A 23,071-nucleotide genomic window follows, 5' to 3' on the forward strand; every position below is an offset into this window, starting at 1 on the left:
TAATGAAGCATGCTAAATGGAGAATGCTCCACCCCTCCCTAGCTGCCACATTCACAGAACAAATACTGTAGGCCATGCAAATAAATTTAATAAAAAGAGAAACCTGAATTAGTTTATATAAAAAGGGAAGGGTAGGATATAAGTGTCTTGAACCTGACCAGACCCCCCCCCCCACCATATTATCTTTGTGGTATATACACTGTTGCAGAGCATGTGTCTAATGCTTAGTTAATTGCCATGGCAACAGACACGAGACAGCTAGTGTGTGATTTTGCTGATATATTTTCAAGGGTTGACTGTGTCTGGAGCCAGGTCTACTTTTGAAACCTTTAAAGCAGTCCCATCAGATTCAGACAGCTGAGGAAACCCTTTTCATCACCCAGTGTTTTTTTAATATAAGGACCTTCATCTGGACATGCTTTTGATGAGCTATTATCTATTTTAAGTAGCCTACTTTTAATTAAACTTGATTAAAGCCTCAGACTTCAAATTTTTAAGATGCACTACAGAGCCCCCTAGGGGTACAACTTCTGAACTTACTCACTAAAGAGTCGGTATAGTTGTACAGTAACACATATCAAAATCACACAAATGTGTGAAGGAGTGTTGAAAAACAGTTTTGTAGCCAATTACTTCATATGTATTTCCTCCCTTTGAGCATTGTACAGTGATATCGTCCTCCACACTTATTTGACTAATTACTGTGGTAGAGCGGCTGCTTTTGTGTACTATGTAGACAGTCTAGCATTGATGTATAATCATTTACATTTAAATGTATTCATTTAGCTGACGCTTTTATCCAAAGTGACTTACAATTGCTATATATGTCCGAGGTCACACGCCTCTGGAGCAACGGTTAAAGGGATAATTCACCCAAAAATCTAAATTATGTCATTAATAACTCACCCTCATGTTGTTCCAAACCCGTGAGTTTATTTTCGAAACACAGTTTAAGTTATTTTAGATTTAGTCTGAGAGCTCTCAGTCCCTCCAGTGAAACTGTGTGTACAGTATATTGTCCATGTCCAGAAAGGTAAGAAAAACATCATCAAAGTAGCCCATGTGACATCAGAGGGTCAGTTAGAACATTTTGAAGCATCGAAAATACATTTTGGTCCAAAAATTGCAAAAACTATGACTTTATTCAGCATTGTCTTCTCTTCAGTGTCTGTTGTGAAGGAGTTCAAAACAAAGCAGTTTGTGATATCCGGTTCACGGACGAATCATTCGATGTAACCGGATCTTTTTGAACCAGTTCACCAAATCGAACTGAATCGTTTAAAACGGTTCGCATCTCCAATACGCATTAATCCACAAATGACTTAAGCTGTTAACTTTTTTCATGTGGCTGACACTCCCTCTGAGTTTAAAAAAAAAACAATATCCCAGAGTAATTCATTTACTCAAACAGTACACTGACTGAACTTCTGTGAAGAGAGAACTGAAGATGAACACCGAGCCCAGCCAGATAACGAACAAAAGACTGACTCGTTCTTGAGTCACCCCTTTGAATATATGGATATCAGCCTTTGAATATATGGATATCAGTTTAAAATGTACAAAAAAAATCACCCTCGAATCCATATCAGTCATTTTGATATTACAATGTGCAATATAATAAATTATTTTTGGTATATTGGTGTGCTCTATTGATAGTCGAAGCAGGGAAATTTAAGTTAGGAGACAGAGCTGAATAATATCTAAAACAGGTAAAGCACTCTTCAAAAATGTGTCTCAACAGTTACAAAGTTATTTTCAGCAGCTTGCAGTTGTGCTTGAGCGTGACACTACTCAGTGTGTGTTTCCAAGCCCACCCACACACGTTCGCCTCTGAGTTTTCCCCATGATTGCTGTCTCACACATTGTTTAATGCATCTTGTTGGATTCCTGCTGGTTATCTGTCCTCCCACCCCACCAGTCAATTCACTCTGTAACCTATATCACATAGACTACTGCCTAATACAACCTGAACACACACTGGGTGAGGTGGGGGTGGAATGACAGCTTCTTCCACCTTGCAGTTTCCGCACCCAACACTGCCCTTTATTATAATTATAATATATAGTGACATATCTTTAGCTGATGTTATTAAGTTTTTAAGACACTTGAGCAATATTTTAGTTAAAGATGTTTCTCTAAGTCAGAAGGAGTGAAAAAAATAAAATAAAAAAAAAATAAAAATGGAAGCATCGTTCCCAATACTGAATTTTCCAGTGCCACTGTCTCTCATCCACGCATGAGTGAAGTCATAGTGTGAAGAGGACATTTCATCATGAGCTTAGACTGATGATAAGGTTACTTGCAAACACCCAGAGATAGATGGACTCACTTTTTTGATATGGAGTGTGTGTGTGCATGACAATGTGTGCAGAAATTTGGGTGTTTGAAAGGGGTGGCATCTTTCAAATGGAGGCACGACAGAACTGGATAGGGAAAGAATGGGATGAAATGATGTGTGGAGGAAATGGATAATGAGAAGTCATTTTTTCTGCCTCTCTTTGTCTTTTGCATTCTTCATTATTTCCTCTGATTTCTTCCAGAAATTAATACTTTCAACAAAGATGCATTGAATTGACAAAAAGTGAAAAACAATTAAGACATTTATAATGTTACAAAAGATTTGATAACGCTTTATAATAACTTTCATTTATAAAGCATTAGCCAACATTATATAATGCATAACATATTATTTGATAATATATTCACATTGCTAGAAATATGAGATAATGTGCTTGATAATGTTTACTAATGAACTCATTAAACATTACATAATGATTAACATATGATTATTTAATGTAAATTTAAATGCTTACAAATGCCAGTAAGTGTTCAGATCATATGATCTTCATTTGTTGGTCTTTGTTTGTTGTGTAGACCTTTACTTACAAATCTTAACAAATGACCTATTCATTATTTGTTCATGTTTTTGCAGTACCCAATCTAAAGAGGAAACTATTCATCATTTGCAAATGTTTATAAATGTTTACTAATCATTAATACCTTTATGAGCAGTTATCTCAGTGGCAAAAATTGTCCAGAAAAACCTGAATTTACCCTATTCACGCACCCTATTCACGCATCTTTACCAATCATTTATGAATCATTTGTTAATGTTTTTGCAGTAGCTGATCTAAAGTTGAAACTATTCATAATTTGAAAATGTTTATAAATGATTATTAATCATTTAGTATCGTTATGGGCACTGGACTTTTACCTGTCCCTAACCTTACCCGTATCACACCTCAATACCAGGAAAAGTGTTGTGCAATAACACAAGGCTTTAATCAATTTATAACATCTGCTAAAATCATTTGTAGATTTTAAAAAAAGTGCTTGATTGTATGGAATTGAAGGTTTAATGATATTCGTAAGCATTTTAACTTACATGAAATAATGATTTGTTTGAACATGATCAAATGTTAAATAAATGTATTAGCAAACATGATCAAGATCATCTAATTTCTGACTCTTTGAATATTTATTAACTAATGATCGATTAAGCATTATATAATGTTTGTCAATTATTTAATAATGAAAGTTATTATAAAATGTTACTAAAGATTTATTTTTCAATTTTTTTTTTCTATTTATCAAAGAATACTGAGGGAAAAAACAGCAGCAAAACAGTTTTCAATATTGATTAATAATAACTGAGCACAAATAATAGGACCATTTGAGCAATTTTTTTCAGTGAAGTGTACATTATCTTGGTCTGTAAAATATATGATATGCCTTGTGTACTGTTTTCGACAAAAGAAAAGCCAGAAAGACAAACATAGTAGCCTGTGATATAGCTTTAGTCTATATCATATGTATATAGGCTAAAACATACTACATGTATATCATTGGAACTTGTCTCAGTGCGTTACTCTTAGGTCCGCGCCATGCGGAATGGCCATTAGTCCTGCAGCTAGTCTCCTTGCCCACAGCATGCCCTTTCTGCTTATATATGTGCATATTCGCAAGGGCTTATCTAGGAGGAGAAGAGAGGATGGAGCAGTAACATGTTAATGTGAGGACGACCCATTTGATAAACAGCCATAAGCGTGAATAAGGACATTGAAGAGTGCCAAAAGACAGAGAGAGAGAGAGAGAGAGAGAGCATGTATGTGTGCCATGCACAACATATACTAAAGCTTGAAGTGATCATTGCTAATGATAGATTATAGTTACTACTAATTTTAGCATCTTAGTTATGCATCTATTTGGTCTAATCTTCTTAATTCTACAAACATATACAGGGAATACATAATGTATTTGGCTTGATAAAAAGCATCCGTATATTGTATGTATTGACTGCAAAGATCTATTCAGCCACACAGTTTTCAGAAAATTGTGTTTAGAGCATACCTGTGTAATTTTTTATTTATATTTACAAAAATTGCATATAAAGGGTATAATATCCATACTAATCACAGTTAAAATATGCTTGTGAAGTGAGACTTGTTACCTGAGCCTGAATGATTAAAAGTGGGTTATGGTTATCTTCACCTCTCTTTAGAAAAACACATTGTCATTTTTTCATTATGAAATATTACATTTTTCATTTATCACTTCAGTGAGCCCAATTTTTATAGTTGCAATTTAACTCTGAAAGGCCTTCCAGCCTGGGATCTTGTTATAGCAGCTCATGCAGTATGGAGCATGGGCTGAGGGGAATGAAACTGGGACATGGCGGTTGAGGAGATGTAAGAGATGATGATTAATGTGTTGCTTATGGTCTGTGCTAAAGGGAGGGGAGGAGACAGAACATTTCCAAAATTCAATGATATACCTGTGAGCAGTATTAGTACATTCATTGCCATTATATATTCAGCAATGAAAGCAGTAAGGTCTATCTATCTATCTATCTATCTATCTATCTATCTATCTATCTATCTATCTATCTATCTATCTATCTATCTATCTATCTATCTATCTATCTATCTATACACACACAAACACACACACACACAAATGAGTGCACGCACAAAAAAATGTAATCAAGCTGTTCAAAGCTATGTAATGCAAAATATTCATGAAGTTTTAAATGCTTTTGTTTAATCATAGATGTGAAAATCCAGAGAAATTACAAATAAATAAATTAATTAAAAAACAAGGCTACATGTACAGCTCCGTTTTCATGTCATTTGCGTTGTAGAGGTGAGGGGGACCTGTCCATGGTCCTGAAACCAAGGCAACCTCTCAAATGTGGACAAAATTTAGGAAGCCAAGTAATGTCTGTAGCGAGAGAGGTGGATGGTGTTAATGACTCAAGTTCCGACAGATTCAATGGATCTTGCAAAAAAATCTAATTTTATTTTGAACTATATATATATATATATATTAGCTTAAAAAAAAATGACTAGGTGGTTTAACTGCCCATAGCTTATAGACATAAGCGTGGCACAACCTTTATTATATTATTTTTTTTTAAATGCAATGAAGGTTAATGTTACTGATATCTGATTTTTTTTGTCAGCCAAATAAAAGTCAGAGTGGTGTTACCAACATGCAGGTAGTCATGTTGTTGTCAGGTGACTAGATAAGAAAACAGACAAGATCCCTTTAGCCTCTCATGACTGTGTGGTCAGCCTGATTGGTGTGGTAGGTTTGGAAAAAAGTCAAGAAATAGAAACCTGAAGTAGTTCCTTGAAATTATTTCCAATTTTAATCACCTCCGTGCCCTTATAGTAGCCTGCGTGTCTCATTGTTATTGGTAGCTTTTATTTGTGCAGTGCTCCTGTATGTTAGTGAAGGTATCAACTCATGGGAAGGCGCGCGACTAGAGGGAGGAGAGAGAGAGAGAGAGAGAGAGAGAGAGAGAGAGAGAGAGAGAGAGAGAGAGAGAGAGAGAGATCTGCATTATTCCTCCAGAAGCGGGACTGAGGCAGGAGTCTGTGATAGAGGAACCACCTGCAGACAGCAGCTGTGCTCTTTCTCCAGCAACGCCTCAACATGTTACGGATTTGATTCCACTGTATTACCGACATATATTTCCTTCATACAGTGGGTGAACACACTGGCGTGGAGATGCAACAGTTTAAGAATTTAGCGATTTGTCTCATTTGCCTTTTATGCGGGTTGACAACTGGAGGGTCTCCAAGTGTTCAAATTGGTATGTTTTGTGTGGGCGTCATTTTTGTTAAATTAACGTTTTAAATAACGTGAACTGCTTAATTTTAACATATATTTTGTGTTTTCGTACAGGGGGCTTGTTTCCAAGGGGAGCTGATCAGGAGTACAGCGCATTTCGGATCGGAATGGTTCAGTTCGGATCGGCTGAATTTAGACTGACGCCTCACATCGACAATCTGGAAGTAGCTAACAGTTTCGCTGTAACTAACTGCTGTAAGTTAAGCCATATTTATTTATTTAATAAATACACGTGATTGCGTAGATTAGTTTATACTGAGGTTCGTTTTTATGCATGTTTAACAAAAGCAGATTTTGTCATTTGGAATGAATTGTTTGAATGCTGAAGTTTTAGAGTGGCTATTGGTTGTAATTCACGTATAGTGGGATGTGAAGTTGGTTTCCACAGTAACGGAGATGAGAACAAGCTGTCATCATCGGAAGCTGCTAAACCATTCCATTTTCTTTGGGTAATTTCCCCCGTTTTCGGTAAAGAAAATACTTTAAATACTTTCATTTTTTCTTTGGAACAGGAACCATAGATTTTTGACATTATCAATAATATATATATATTGAATAATAACAATAACAATAATACATAGAACATTATTTATGTTGTTGAATTTCACCAAGTTTTTGACCAAGTTATGACCTATCACCTTTGGCTATTCAGTATTTTGTGCAGCTTTATATATTTATTTATTTTTTCATTTGTATTTTTTAGCCTCTCACACATACTGGTTTGTGTACAGCTAAAGACCACCTGGGATAGTACACCTTTAAATTATGTCATTTTCTGCTAAAACATCGGCTTTCTTCGAAACACTTGTAGGGCTTCAAGTAATTGTTTTGCATGAGTAGGATAGAACAGAATGTAATGACAGATGTGAAAATTTGTCCCATATTGAGTGCTTCACATAGTAGTGTTATAATTGCATTATAATTATTATAAGTTAAGTTAAAAGTGGTAATTTAATTTGTTGTGTCCCAAATGTTTTAATGTTTATTTTTTACTAAGAGCTATTCAATGAATATATATACTGTATAAAGAGAGGCTACAAGAGCACAAATATATCTGAATAAAGTACTTGCAAAACACATTCAGGAGACTTTCAGTAATCATTAATGTCAACAAAATGTATGCTGTTAAACATCCAGTTTTTTATTTTGTAGGATTTTTTTGTGGTCTGTGAGCATCATGAGGCTGGGTAAAATACAGTTGATAACACATGCATAAACATATTTGCTGTTGTTAATGTGGGTAGCATGTTGAGCTAGAAATGGTCAGAAATGTTCAACGCATGAGAAACCTCTTTTAGTTTTTATTTTCTTTCTTTTTTATCTTTCCTTTTTTATCATCACTACGTAAGATTTAATCAGCACAGAACTTTATAAGATGATCATGAATAAATGAAGCTTTTATTAAGAGGATCACTTATATTCAAGGATTTCGTTTAGTATTCAGTGGGCTGTTGCTAAGTAATATTTCAAAAAGGTTTCTTGTTGAAGAAATTATCTTTAAAAGATTCAGTTAACTTTTTTTTTTTCTTATGAGAACCACATGAGAACATTCTGTAATATGATGGTCACAAATGTTTTAGTTTCTTATTCATTAAAGAAGCATTTTTAAAAATCATTCCTTGATACCGTAGCACTTGTGATCTATTACTTCATTTGCAGTGTATGTTTATTGGAAAAAAATTGTTGTTCCCTGTTTGTAAAGTGCGCATCCCATGATTTTTGTCTTTTCGAATATATGTCAATTTTGTCTTTTAATTGGGTCAGTCTTTCATATGTAATTTGTAATTTTCTGTTTAAACTTATTTAAATACTCATCTCTCTCGAAATTTCCCATTTTCCATATTTATTTCCCAAGATGACTTTTGTGTGTTAACAACTGGTCTTTCAGGCGCCATTCCATTTATTTCTCATACATAAAAACCCCTAGATGGCACTATGAATTTACAGGCACTGCTTTATCATTTCCATCTTTCCCATACAGTTTAGTGTCTCTTTTTCAAAGCAGCGTGGGAGAATGTACTGTATATCCATCAGCCGTATTTAAGCTAGACCACATTCTATGCCATTTGGACACACTTCCTATTCCTATTTCCTTTTATTTAACATGAAGCATGTGAAGAACACAGTAAATGTTATGATCTATTATGCAATACAGATCAGAATAGGTCTTTGGTCTCTGGTAAAGACTTCACGGGTCTTGTTGGTTCAGAAAACATTTACTCTCTAAACCTGACATTTCCTCTGTGCTGCTGGTTAGGCATGAGTCAGAACGATCTTGTTACTGAAGTATGACAGCTCCAGAACAGATACAGCAAATGGTTTGTGTTAAAAGGCTTTTCCAATGAAAAATCAACAGACATTAAACCCCTAGAAATATAAGTATCCATAAATACAGTAAAGACCCTATTTATGCTTATATCTTCTTGCACATCCCTCAGTCTGGTTTGGGAGTGTGTGAAGTCTATCTAAATAAATTACGTGATCATAATCAATAGCTGTGTGTCTTTAAATCCTTGTTTCTTGTCAGTACATACAAGTTGTTCGACTATCCTCCGCTAACTGGGTGATTCGATCCCTTTTCAATTAAAAAGACCTGCTGTTTTTCTTATCTGACACAGTGGGGTTGACACAGGAGTGCTCGCTCTGATCTGGCTGTCACACAGCAGCCTGGGAAAGGCTTTAGTGCTACACTGCTGAGAAAAGGCACGGGACAGAAAAAGAGCATTAGAAACTGTGAATGATTTGAAGGCAGGTTCCAAAATAAACTTTATCCCACACCTGTCATGTCAAGAAATGAGGACATTTACTTGTCATAAATATTTCTTACTGACTTATTACACTATTTGCTTGAAATGAATGAATGAATAAATAAATAAATAAATAAAAAAAAACATGAAACTGTATTTAGCATTATTTTATTTTTTTTACTTAAGATGTATAATTATTATTATTATTATTATTTGTCATGATGACATACATACGGGTTAAATGGCACCAGTATCTATGACTCACCGTGATTTTGTTCCTCGTATTGCTGTTTAAGTGGCTTAATGTGAGAAATGTTTCACATTTGTATTATCGCATTAAGTTTTGGAGAAAAAAAAAAAAACTTTTGGCTTAGCTAAACCTCAAATTAGGGTGGCACTTATTTGTAAACTTTTAAAATCTTTTGCTCTCACCTGTTCATGAAAAATAGAAACAAACCAAATTTGCGATTGGATTACATTTTGGGTGTGCTCAACAAAATTTAAATTCTCTCTTAATGACCATAACAGCACGCAATGAATAATTATAAAAGTCCATTAGTAAACCGTAGTTCGAGTCCCAGCTCACGGACCTTTCCCAATCTTGTCCTCTGCTCTCTCTCCCACTTTGCTTCCTGTCCACTTACTGTCCTATCGAAAGGGATCAAATGCCAAAAATAAAATCTTGAAAAAATAAAATTGAATTACCATGCTGCTGATGAGAACTGATCTTTGAAAATTTGTGTAATGATCTACATTGTGATGCAAATCCGACATGTCCTTCAGTCGCACACATAGAAGCAGAACATTAAAAAGTGAAATTACTGTACTGGTGAAGAAAGTGAACTTTGAGCAAAACTGAGATCTAGATATTTATGAAGACCTGACAAGTCCTTCAATCTTGAGGAGCCTGGAAACAGATTTCGGTGCTCTCTGACAATCTGCATAATATCCTGTGTTTGTTCCTCCTCATTTGGTCTTTGAGAGGAGTCCGTTGTACTCTTGGATAAGCGCAACACCTCTTTTATTGATTTGCATTGTTTGCCCAGGAACCAGAATATTCATTTAAGAAGTCCTGGTGAAGATCAAGAAAAACAAAGAAATTCCGTTGTTTCCAAGTATGGTAACACATATTCAGAATTTGTGCTCTGCATTTAACCCATCCAACTGCACACACACAACAGTGAGTAGTGAATACACACCCATAGCAGTAGGTAGCCATTAACTGCAGCACCCACCCAGGGAGCAACTGGGGGTTTGATACCTTTCGCAAGGACCTCAGTTGTGGTTACTAAAGGTGGAAGAGAGTGGTGTACATTCACTCCCCCACCTACATTTCCTACCGGTACTGAGACTCGAACCCATTACCTTTGGGTTACAAGTCCAACTTTCTAACCATCCTTAGGTCGCTGGATTGACTCGGACTCGAAGGAGGTCTTTTCGTATCGTGGAAGTCGTGACCTAAAGGTTAGAGAGTCAGACTTGTAACCCAAAAGTTGTGGATTCGAGTATCGTAGGTGGGGGGAGGGAATGTACAGCGTTTTCTCCCACCTTCAGTACCACAACTGAGGTGTGCTTGAGCAAGTCCCCGGCTGCTGCAGCAAAAATGGCTGCCCACTGCTTCGGGTGTGTGTTCACTGCTGTGTGTGTGCACTTTGAATGGGATAAATGCAGAGCACTAATTCTGAGGATTGGTCACTATACTTGGCCACATGTCATGTCAATTTAATAATTAGGTGACAACTTTATCAGTAAACAAAACCTTCGCTTATATTAGCAATCAGATCTTGAAGAACCTGTTGATAAAAAGATACATTCTTTGAGAATACCCTAAATGACAAATTATCGGGATGGTATTTTGCATAAATTACATGTAGTGGAGAAACAAATGAGGTGGCGAGAGGTTAACATTTCCAGTAAAAAATAAAAAAAAATAAAAATAAATCCCCCAATAAGGACCACCCTACCTCAAATTTTCCACCAAGTTAAAAAAAGACCACTTTTCTTTAAAAGATGGTTTGATTTGAATTACTTAGATTGCTTACATAAACAAAGGTCAACTGATCAGTTATAATTCATCTTAAAGCATTTATTATGTTACAGTTACTAATGAAGTCTATAAGAAATAATTGTATTTAGTGTCCAAAAACTTGCAAAAAAAATCAAGTTGGACAATGCATGGAATTGCAGAAAATCAAATTTGAAACAAAGGAAACAAGAAAGAAAGATGAAAAATTCCCTGTGGCAGTTGAAAGTGGCTTTGTTTGGAAGGTGTCTTCAGTGAGGTGCAGTATAAAGCAGCTCACACTTTCATCCCCTCCCAGCTCAGGGTTGACCCCCATCTATTAAAAGCACTTTTTTTCCCCTGGCTGCAGCTACATAACAGAAATGCCTGCATAAATTATCTGACAGTTCGATTTCCACTTTCTCCTGCCTTCTCATACAGAGGGAAGCAGTAATTGTGTGCCATCCAATAAGAGCTTTTAAGGCTGAGCCATGTGAGGCAGCATAGCTTTGTCATATATCTGTGTAAGTCCAGTACATCATCTCATCATGACAAATGAGTGGGAGTCAGTACTGGTTAACATCTCAATATGGCCTCTTTTTTTTAGTCTGAGCTCCAGAGATGGTTTAAACTCAATGAATGCTATTTCAGTGATTTACAAAACCTGAACATTAGGCTACTTAATAAAATAACATGCTATTTACTAGAGGTTTAAAAATTGAACAAAGCGTTTGTATAAATGATTCAGTGACTCAAGTAAGGCCCTCACTTGTTTGTTCCAGAATAAATCAGTGTTTTTGCACAAACTGACTGAATAAATTATGCATTCGATTTAACTCATAAATTCACTTGTCACCACCTTCTGATGTAACCATATAACCCACAGAAAAACTATACTGAAAGGGTTAGTTCACCCAAAAATGAAAATTAGCCCATAATTTACTCACCCCCGAGTCATCTGTGTATATGACTTTGTTCTTTCAGACGAATCCAGTCAGAGTTATATTTAAAATTGTCATGAAAAATTTTAATGTCACTTAGCAGGCGTTGCAGCGCATCAGATTATTACATTTAAATATGGTTATTTTTCTTACAAAAATGCACTGATTCACTATAGGAGGCCTTTGTTCACCCCCCAGAGTTGTGTGAGACACTTTTTACTAAGGATGGGCGCTTTTTATTTTACTCCTTTATGGCCGATGCACTGCAACACCCACTGAGTGCCAATAAACAGCTTGAAAGATCAAAGACAATTTTTTATATAACGCCGACTGGATACTTCTGAAAGAACAAAGTCATGTAAAACTAGGATGCTACGGGGTTGAGTAAAACATAGCCTAATTTTCAATGAGATTTATTACAAAGGTAAATCTAGAAATTATATTTACTTAATTATTCAATAAATTTACGTTATGACGAATATTAATGTACTTGTTCATCATTATGTCAGTGTTTTATTCGCAAGAACAACAGTGACGAAACGCACTCTGTAGAGCAGTTTGCCCATTTAGGGCTACTGTAGAAACATGGTGGCAACTTCCATGTAAGGAGACCCGCGGTGTATATAATTGCTAATTCTAAGGTAATAAAAGCATAAGAGTTCATTAAGAAAGGTCTTTATACACCTCTGAAAACATAGTTTTCACAGATTTTATGGACATTGCTGGGTCTTTTTCACAGGAAACGAAGGGACTTCCATCTAGTATCCCTCACAGCCAGCGCTCCAGACTGTGCACTGGTTTCCATAGTGATGAGCTTTCCCCTTATATGAAGACTTTTCTAACACCCTGTGGTTTATATATCTGTTCCTAAGCATGTACACTCGCCACTAAAGAACTCCTTTAGAACGTGTGTGTGTGTGCATGTGTGGGTGGAATATGATTCGTCCTGCTAGAGTGTGAAATCAACTTCAACACACACACACACACACACACACAAACACACACACACACACACACACACACGCACACACACACACACACACACATACACACACACACACACACACACACACACACATACACACAGGAAAGATACACACTCTATTCGACGGTCACCATGGAGATGCTGGGTTCCTTTAAAGGGTTGCATTTACATAATGGAAATTGCATCTATCACTGTCGCCCTGCTGTAATCCATATAAAGTGTCCATGACTGAAATAAGTATGACTAATCATAGTGGTTTCTCTCAGTTTGTGGTAACAGTGTGCATGTTTTCGGGAATTCTCAGAAGTGAATTCAGAACAGTATTTGGAAGTCTCAAAGCTTTTCTGGTATTCATGCGACTGCATTATAAAAACCTCCACCCAAAGTGCTTTCGGTTTTTTAGTCTACACAATTACATTATTTTAAGCTCATGTTGTAACTGATGACAGTATGACATATTTAAAACTAGCATAAACGCATTATTCTATTTATAAACAACAACAGTGTTTTGATTCTAAATTCTGATTGGATGTGCTGTGTTCAAAACTTCTTGACTATAATCACACATTTTCTTTATTAAATAGCCAAGTTGCTTGGCAACTGCAAACGACCTCCAATTAGGCTAATAACCTTTATTACTTATTGGAGGAAATATTTATTCTACTAATTATTGGTAATAAATTGAACTGCTTTTTTTATAATACACTTGTAATTGAAAAGAAGTAGTTAAATCTTTGCATTAAAGTTATTTTCCCACTATTATATTGTAAGGTGTGTTAAAACAAAATTATGATTTTAACCAGCTCAGGTTTTATTAGTCTATTGCCTCTTTTCTTCAAGTTTGTGTCACAGCCTTTGAAACACTCAGCTTTCCCTCTCTCTTGCTGTCGCTATGGTAACAGCACATCAATAATGAGCAAACATCAAGTCTCATGTGTTTATTATACTGGAGTCCGACTCTGAGCTACTTACAGAACCGTATTAGATGCTGAGAAACATCAGTGCACAGCACTCTCTTCATTCAGCCATTTGCAGAATTTCCTTATTCCGTTTTTTGTCGCACCCACCTGTTTTGCATTCAGGCTTTTATTTGTGCCAGAATTCTCTGATTGTGCACTCAGATCTGCTAAAATAAAACTATTACAATTTAATTCTTTTAATTTAAATAAAGGGGAAATTAAACAAACATGAATTTTAGATAATTTAAAAAATGTAACGCAAATTAGAAATGTTGTCTTGGCAACTAACTGAAATTAAATAATTGTAACCTGAAGTATTAAAATGACTAAAACTGAAACTGAAGTAAAATATAAATTAAAGCTGAATTGAAATATGCTGACATGCTTTAATATTCAAAAAACACATTATTTTTCAAATACTGTACAATATTGTAGGTCCTCTATGCCTCGCCTCTCTCAAATGGGTAATTTTCTACAAAGTCCCTACTTTCGACAAGGGCAATCTGCTCTGATTGGCCAACTGACCCAGTGCATTGTGATTGGCCGAACACCACAAGCACTTGTCGGAAATGTAACATCTCTTTCCATAATGGCGAGCTTCATCCTTTCCAAATAAATATAAAGACCATCAGTTTTACCATCAGTTCAAGCTCGAAAGGGGAACATAGTGGTGTGACAGACACAGTGATGAAGCTCTTAACCATAAGTGGCGCATGTGTAAGGCTGGGGAATGCTTAACCTTCCCCTGGCCACAGGGACTTGGGGCAAAAATTCCACTTAATTGGACAGTGTCGATTGCGGCACTAAATTAATATCTGCTCATGTTGCACCGTATTTCATTTTAGGCGTCTTTTCAGTGTTGCGCATCTTAACCAATCACACACATATCTGTTGAACTTAGGAATGCAATGGCAAAACAAAAGCGTTCAGTTGAGTAATCCCTGAAACAGATCAGTTTTGTTGAGCGTGTGCATGTTCGCTTGACTCTGACTCTTGACACCGGACTCTTGAGAATTCTCTCATCATAAACTACAAAGCGCGGATTTATGTAGAAAGTAAGAGATTCATTTCATAGTTTATACAGCTTCAGTGATTATAACGATAGTTGTTTTTTTTTTTTTTTTTTTTTTTTGAGAGTGCTTAAAGGTGCCATCTGTAATGTTTGGCAAAAAAAATCAAGTCATACTCCACATTCCATACCAGATGAGGGCAGTATGCCTAAATAAAGTGAATTGGTCTACTCTACAGTAACAAACGAGAAACGGCATAGTCTCTATGCTCCGCCCCTACTTTGACAACAACACTACAGCCATAGCTTAACTGTGCGTTCACACCGATGGCGTCTTGAGCATCAAAAATCGCTCTTGCCGCTCTGCTCACGACGCTGCAGAAAGATTTGTGAGCGCTCAGACGCTCTGACGAAAGCAAACAAGCTTGTTGATTTCGTGCAGACTAACCACAAGGAATTATAAGTTAACTTCATTAAATATTGTTGTGGACAAAATATTAGGATCCTTTACTTAAAATTAACAATCTCAGACACCTTGGTCCACGTATCACTTTTAATTTATTTTTTATGTCCCTGTACGCAAACAGGGACACATCATAGATTAATACAAACGCTAAACAGCAATAATCAACCTGTCCTTTATTCTGCTTGGAAACTAACGTGCCAACTCTCAAGCATTTACCGTGAGACACACACAATTGACTCTTTTCACACGCTTTCACGCCACACATCAATTTTTTCACGCACAGAAAAACCATGAAGCAAAGAGGACACGGAGACCAACAGACTAGACAGATCAGGTTGGTTATGATATAAACAAATGGGTAACGTTAAGTTATAGCTAGCTAATTATCAAACACAGCTACGGTTAGCCATCGCTAACATGAGCACGTTTATCGAACAGCCATCGATACATTTCTATGTTATAACTTCATGAAAACAAATACACAAACATATAAAACAAACTTCTAGCAAAATACTAACAGCATCTTACTTACCAATCCAAAAGAAATGTTGCAAGTTCGGAGTCGAACCTCATTTCTTTCAGGTCCATCAGTTGTCTCCAGCGATTAAAAGCAGTGCCGATGTTTACTCTGGTTCGGCTCCTTTTCTTATCGGATTTGATTTGTGATTCCGAGCGCGGTTGTTTCCCTGTAGTGGATGGTGGTCTCTTGCCAAGGGCTTCAATCATTCTTCCGCTCTCTTCCCTGAACTGAAATGAAGTAGTGGGCTGTACTTTCCAAACGATTGACATCAGGTTCAGGCACACAAGCCGTGCGAGTTATTCGTGTATTGCAGGTTGGCTGGTGGTTATGTTGCCCGCATACCGCCTCCCATGGCCGAAACTGGTATTACGACACCTGTCGGGCCGGGGCTAGTAATGCTAATGCTAATTAAGGTTGATATCTCTGCAGCACTATAACTTGACATTTTTTTTTTATGACATCATCGCCCTTATTTCTTCTCATTCTTTTAATGCGTGTAGGTAATTTTTTGGATATTTTTACCTCAATTTTTGCATATGGCACCTTTAAGCTGGTGATAGATCAATATTAGTGATAATAATGCCACTTTCTATAAATAATTTATTCACTGTTTGAATGATCATGGAAAGGAAACATTATATAATTATACATTTCTGATGTTTATATTAAATTTTAATCAGGCTAAATACAAATTCAGTCCCATAAATGTTTTTCTTTTTCTTTTTAGCCTACATGACACCCATGTCTGGTTCTTGTCCAAAAAGACGAGTTTATGATGTAAATTCATTTGGCTGCATTTAGTCTTACCCTGGAGTTGGTTCACCCTCCACCTATGCTCGTAACGTATGTGTTTGCAGTACACAAGCCAAGGTTAAGACAGCTGACTCCATTGTGTGACCGTCTCTCTCTCTCACACACACACACACTCACAAGTGTGCGCTGCACAAAACTCCATTTGAATATTCAGTTACAAATACTTTAATAACAAAACATACTTAAAATAGCTGACTCAGAAGTGCCAGATTGTTGTAGCAAACTCAGAATTACTTCCTCTCCTAGCTTCACGAAACGGTCATCCATAAAATGCATTGCTGGTCTTTTTTAAGTAATCTTAAAGGTTCTTAAATGCATCTACTTTCGGAAGGCCAAATAAAGTGTTTTTGCTTTCGCCTAGATACACAGCATCTCCCTGACATGGCTGCTTTAACACTAACTGCGGTTACTGAAATCACGCCTTCTTCATTTGCATGAACATTTTGTGTGGCATTACGCAAATATTTCCACATAGTGACGTAGATATGTTTTGGCTTTGATGATTAAGAATATCTCTTTGGGTGGGCTTGTGACTTTACAGATCTTCTTTATGCACCAAGAGCTTGATACATTCCAAAGAGAAAGGAAAAAAAGGAAATCGCATCATATGACCCCTTTAATAAAATACAATAATACTATATAATACTTAAGTAAAATTGATTTCCACATTCAACAAATTAATAAAACCTGGACTGTTAACAACCACTACAACATTTAAATGTAGTTTTTGCTGTAATGTTGCTGGATCATTGATCCAGAAGAGTTATTTTTCTCATAAAGATATATATAAAAATAATTATCTCTAATTTAATCTCTATAATTTAAAAATAGAGATTTTTTTCCAGCCTGTGGTACTTGTACTTCTACATCAATGTTTTATAAAATTTACAAGTTTAATAAAAGAATAATGATTTCTTTCTTAAAAAAAGAAAAACTTTATTTCAAATTGTCAGAGGAGATTATTTCAAATGAGATTAAACAGATTAGTGTAATTTTGGTATTTTAGCATTTTCAGTCAGGTTTCTGAAACACTCCCTCTGTCTGCTATTGGCTGGACACAAAGGTAGCCCCGCCCCAAACAAACACTTTTGGTTGAGCCAGTATTGCTGTATCAGACTGGTCTAATATTTGGTTGTTTTTTTCTCCATCGAGATAATTAAAAGTAATTTATTTTTTTTATTTTTTTCGTGCATCACATTAAACTAAATTGTTAAATTCATAGAAATCATGTTCTGAATCAGAAATTCACTCTCCCTTTCCAGATGGCATGATTATGTGTTGAAATGTGTTTCATTTGAACTTTTGCCCCATATGTTTAAAATCAGGTTTTTAGGTCAGATCTCGAAGGTCAGGCTTTTGTCTGGTTTACCTCCCCCTAACTTTTTAGCATGCTTCTATCCGGTCTCTGTAAACAAGAGGGTTGCAGGGGACTGAGGCTCTCTGTGTTTCCTTGGAGCAGCTGCAGGAAGAGACTGTGAGAACCACATCCACCCCACAATGCTCCTCTTAAACCAAAGACAGGAATGTGTCCGCTCCGACATGTCTGCTCACATAAACTTGCTTTTATACACAGAGACCCATATGGACTTAAACACACACACACACACACACACACACCTGACCATAACAGCCAGCCAGTCACATCCTTTGCACATCATATTGTGAAAAGTGAGTAATGTACTGCCGACCGTGGAAAGGGAACCACAATTCTGTTTGCACAAACCCAATGAAATATTTTTGCAAGCAATGTGCTAATTTTCACTTTACTTAATATAATTATTTAATCAAAGGTGAGTGAAAATGGTGTGTAAATAGTGGATTCAATAATATAATGTATACTAAATTGCAGCTTACAACTCCATGAAGATACACATTTTGAAAGCAGGTCCAGGAAATGGAAGCCCTATAGAACAGAATGTGTCAGATGCAAGAAAATAAGGCCAATTAATGAGGACAGCTAAATATACCACTACAGGCGTTCTGCTCTCTCGCTTTTTCATCTCGCTGTGTCTCTCTGAAGGTTACCTTGCTTTCATTACACCAGGACACATTTGATATCAGCACTATGATCAGGCACAGTGTGCCCCTACAGAGCTTTATCTATCCATCTCTCTCTCTCTCTCTCTCTCTCTCTCTCTCTCTCTCTATCTATCTATCTATCTATCTGTCTGTCTGTCTGTCTGTCTGAGAGAGAGATCAGTCTTTATTGTCTTTCTTTGATTAAATGCAAAAGTAATAATGACAAGAAATAAAATAAATAAGCAGAGCTCAGAAGCTATTAACAGCATGAAGTAATTTATCCACACACTCCACTTATTAGGGTTGTTTCTGTATACTAATGACTCTATGCCACTGAAAAGCAGTCATATGTGACAGAGTCATTAATGGCTTCTTGAGTCTCATTCGCTCTCTGTGGTGGCGGCCTTGCTCTTATTAAAAGACTTTAATAAGACATAAATCTACTGTTCTTTCACACTTGACTGACTGGCCCATACAAACATTTAAGTCTCAAGTTTGTGTTCATTCCATATCACACATACTGAGATATGGGTTGAATAGGGGATTCTTTAATTATAGAGGCACCATTGACACTAAAAATTTACACTTTTTTTTAATGTGTTTTAGTTGTTTTTTAAATGGAAATTCATCTCATATCTCTTTGGCAACGATGCCTAAACAACGTATTTTACAACAGTGATGTAAATATTTCAATGAATTATACTGATTTCTGCTATCTTCTTCAATTCCCTGCTAGGAATTGATATATATATATATATATATATATATATATATATATATATATATATATATATATATATATATATATATATATATATATATATATATATATACATATATACTGTAAAAACACTAAAAAAATGCAAGATTGGGCGTCTCTGTTTTTTTTTTTTATATACATTTGTTAAAGAGGAAAGAGTAATAAAGATTATTTTGAGACTATAATAATCTGCCCTTTAAATCTAGAATATTTTTATTTTTTCTTTAAATTCATACTAGGGAACAGAACAGTTCTCCTAATCGAAGAATCACTCAGAATGTATTGCAGTCAACTGCAAGCAATAACTGACAGCGTTAAAAAGAAACGGTCCCCTTATTTGTATACAGTAACAGCCTAAAGAAAGGTGCATTTTTATCTGTACTTGGCATCCTTTCTCAATTATGTTGTTGTAATACAGCTGGTAATTTAAAAAATGTATTCATGGAGTTCATGTGGTATATGGGTATATTAAAAGCATGTCTTGTGGATGACATTGGCATTGCATATTTATAAAAGTTTACTATGTATGCTTGGGGCACTGGCTAAGATAGCAACCTAATGCAAAATGCCAGAATTTGTTGATTCATCAACTATTTACCAGATGACCTGCCCTGACCCATCAAATGACTTGACCTCTTCTTGCCAGTCTGAGTGCTAAATCAATGCAAATGTTGAAACTGGTTAGAGATCGGGATGTTTAATGTTTATAAATTTTTTAAACTATTTTGCTAGACCTAGTTTATTTGACTACTAGTGCTAGGCAACATACTCATCAAGGACAGGTCTAAGAGCAGCCGTGCACTTTTGCTTTATGATCTGTCAAATCCTTGGAGAAGCTTCCATTGTATGAAATGTATACATGTAGGTGACAGGCTGAAAGGTGTCTTGGGAAAAAGTGACAGTCTGGGATGGGGGTGGTAATGAAAATAGAGCTGTTGTCATAGATGGAGGAAAAAAAATCCAGCTGCTCAGAGCCAGATGGTCATTGATATAGAGGTGGCCCAGTTACAGTGTGTTGTACCATCTCAGGAACATGAGGACAAACTGTACTTACAGTCTTTTGCACCTATGTTTGTCCCGGTGTGATTTATGAGTAACACAAAGACTCATTAGGTGCCAGCAAACATCCCGTTTTAGTAATATTGTTTCTCTTGCTCATATACTCCCGAGGCTCTGACCAGACAACAGGACCAAGATGACAGTGATGATTTTTTTTTTTCAAACGTATTATTTTGAGATCAAACAACAATGTAATAATGAACTGCATGCACTGCTGTTAATGAAAGACTGGTGCTAACTCTTGTGCTAACTCTATAGTTTTTCCTAATCAAATTTCACATAATTCTTGAAAACACTTAATCTTACTAAACTTTGTAAACTTTGTAATGACATTTTTCAGAAATCTTGAAGAAAAAGGAAGAATTATTGAAGAATTTTTACAAATTAGATTTTACAGTTTATGCAAGACTCTCATAATGTGTTACTTTTCTTTTAGATTCTAATCAATTCTCTTTTTTTCAGTCTGTTCTCAGTTCTCAAGAGGAGTTTATGCTATTTTTGGATTTTATGACAAAAAGTCTGTCAACACAATAACATCGTTCTGCGGGACACTTCACGTCTCTTTCATCACACCAAGCTTTCCCTTGGATGGAAATCAGCAGTTTATCATTCAGATGCGACCAGACATCAAAGGACCTCTCCTGAGTCTCATTGAGTACTACAAATGGGACAAGTTTGCCTACCTGTACGACAGTGACCGAGGTAAGGCACTGGACTGCATTATTCAACACCATATGTACGTCACGTCACGACAGTGTGTGGGTTGTAGAGAAATGACAGATTTACTTTTAAATAGGATTCAATTTGGGTTTTGCCAGTGGGGTGGCTTTCAGGCACATCAGCTGGTTTATTGTTTAGCCCAAATAATCACTTTTGAATGAAGGCCTTTCTTTAGCATTTTAAAATAAATATGAGTAAAGTGCCTAATCACTTCTGTGTATTTAAAGGCGGTACATGGGGCTGATTCAGCATGGGGCGTCATTAAAAGGCACAGGGCCTGCAGAGTATTGTAACTCACACAGTAATATGATGCTATATAAAAGCAATTGACAATATTTGATGTTGCAGACAGGATTAGGGCTGTTGTTTTTAGAATATTCATTTTTATGGATATTAGCCTTTAAAAAAAGGCATATCAAAAATAAAACATAGGTTTATTTTGCACCTTGAGCTGAAGGGAGACCTCATAATTTAAGGTTCATTTTGTTGTTTGTTGGCCTTTGTTTCTCAGCTTTCTATTTGTCTCAAGCTTGTCTGTCTCTCTCACTCTCCATTTTTTAATTCTCCCTTTCTGTCTCACTCATTTCCCTCTAATTCACCCTCCATTTCTCTCTTTCTTTGATGGTTGTAGAGGGTGAGAGCTGTGTGGCACAAATAGGAATAGCTGACGTGAGTCTGTAAGGTCATACATGTTTGTAATGGTGATGTTTTCTCAACTATGAGGTTGCTACTTTTAACTTTCCTAGTATGAAGATCGGTATGCACACAATTTGTCATTTATGAATATTAACATTGCATAAATAACCCCCCCCCCCCCCAAAAAAAAACAAAAAACAAAATAAAAAATAAAAATTAAATAAATAAATAAATAAATAATAATTTTGTATGAACCTTATCATTTGCATGTATGCTTTTGTGACTGTTTGCATTTGTTGCGGGCTGAATCTGCATTATTTATTTCAGACTCATGTGGTGGTGTATGTGGGATGAAATATGCACCTTGACTCACACGTTTACATCACTTGTCATACTAATTAGGTCGATTGATGCTGCATTCCCATGGCAACCACTGTGCTCAGTGTGTTATTAATGTGTCAGTGTTACTGTGTGAGAGTAACAGCACAGCGCCTGTGGTCATGATGCGTTCTACTGGTTAGAATCGGAAATAAAATATTCCTCCAGTCCTCCATTTTTGCAAATAATGCAGAAAATTGAGTTTACATAATAGGATGTGTGCTGCATCTTATAATATATATTTTCAGATGGTTTACATGCTGTGGCATGTGAAATACAGGATGAAGAAGATAACATTGAACATAATTTTCCAGAGTTTAAAGTCAATTCAAATCACTTTTATTCTATAGCGCTTTTATGCAATGCAGACAACAGTGTCATTAGCTTAAATGCACAATATACAGTACGACTCAAAAATGTAGTCTATAATATTTTTGTTGTTGTTTTTGAAATATGTTTATTACGCTAACCAAAGCTGTATTTATTTGATTAAAAACACAACAATAAGAGCAATATTGTGAAATATTGTTACAATTTAAACTTTTTTTTGAAAATGTAATTTATTTCCAGTCTTCGGTGTCACATGATCCTCCAGAAAATATTCAGATATGCTGGTTTGGTGTTAATTTCTTCTTATTATTAATGTTGAACACAACTGTGCGGCTTAATATTTTTGTGGATTTTCAGATTTTTTTATTTTTTTATTCTAAGAAATAACAGCATTAATTTGAAATAGAAATCTTAATAAATTTATTTACTGTCAATTTTGATCGATTTAATGATTCCTTGCTGAATAAAATAATGAAATTATTTCTTATTAAAAAAAAAAAACTATCAAACTAACAAACAAATCCAACACACACCACTGCATTGTTTTGTTTTTTTGGCCTGGAAAACTTTCACAGAGAAATGCATACACACT

At 35.8% G+C, this 23,071-nt stretch overlaps 1 protein-coding gene across 5 annotated transcripts in view; it reads left to right on the forward strand.

Moving 5' to 3' along the window:
- Positions 1-5,819: 5,819 nt before the first annotated feature.
- The window catches only part of LOC113057996 (glutamate receptor 2), a 29,714-nt gene continuing 12,462 nt past the window's right edge, over positions 5,820-23,071 (forward strand). For 2 of the 5 annotated variants that reach the window (XM_026225664.1, XM_026225665.1), the window contains exons 1-3: positions 5,820-6,097; positions 6,190-6,330; positions 20,878-21,117. In XM_026225664.1, the coding sequence (XP_026081449.1) occupies positions 6,013-6,097; positions 6,190-6,330; positions 20,878-21,117 (466 nt within the window). In that variant the 5' untranslated portion in view covers positions 5,820-6,012. The remainder of the gene's footprint in view (positions 6,098-6,189; positions 6,331-20,877; positions 21,118-23,071) is intronic. The other 3 variants (XM_026225667.1, XM_026225666.1, XM_026225668.1) reach the window with 3 other exon arrangements.

This window comes from Carassius auratus, chromosome 39 (assembly GCF_003368295.1).
Source record: "Carassius auratus strain Wakin chromosome 39, ASM336829v1, whole genome shotgun sequence".
NCBI lineage: Eukaryota > Metazoa > Chordata > Actinopteri > Cypriniformes > Cyprinidae > Carassius > Carassius auratus.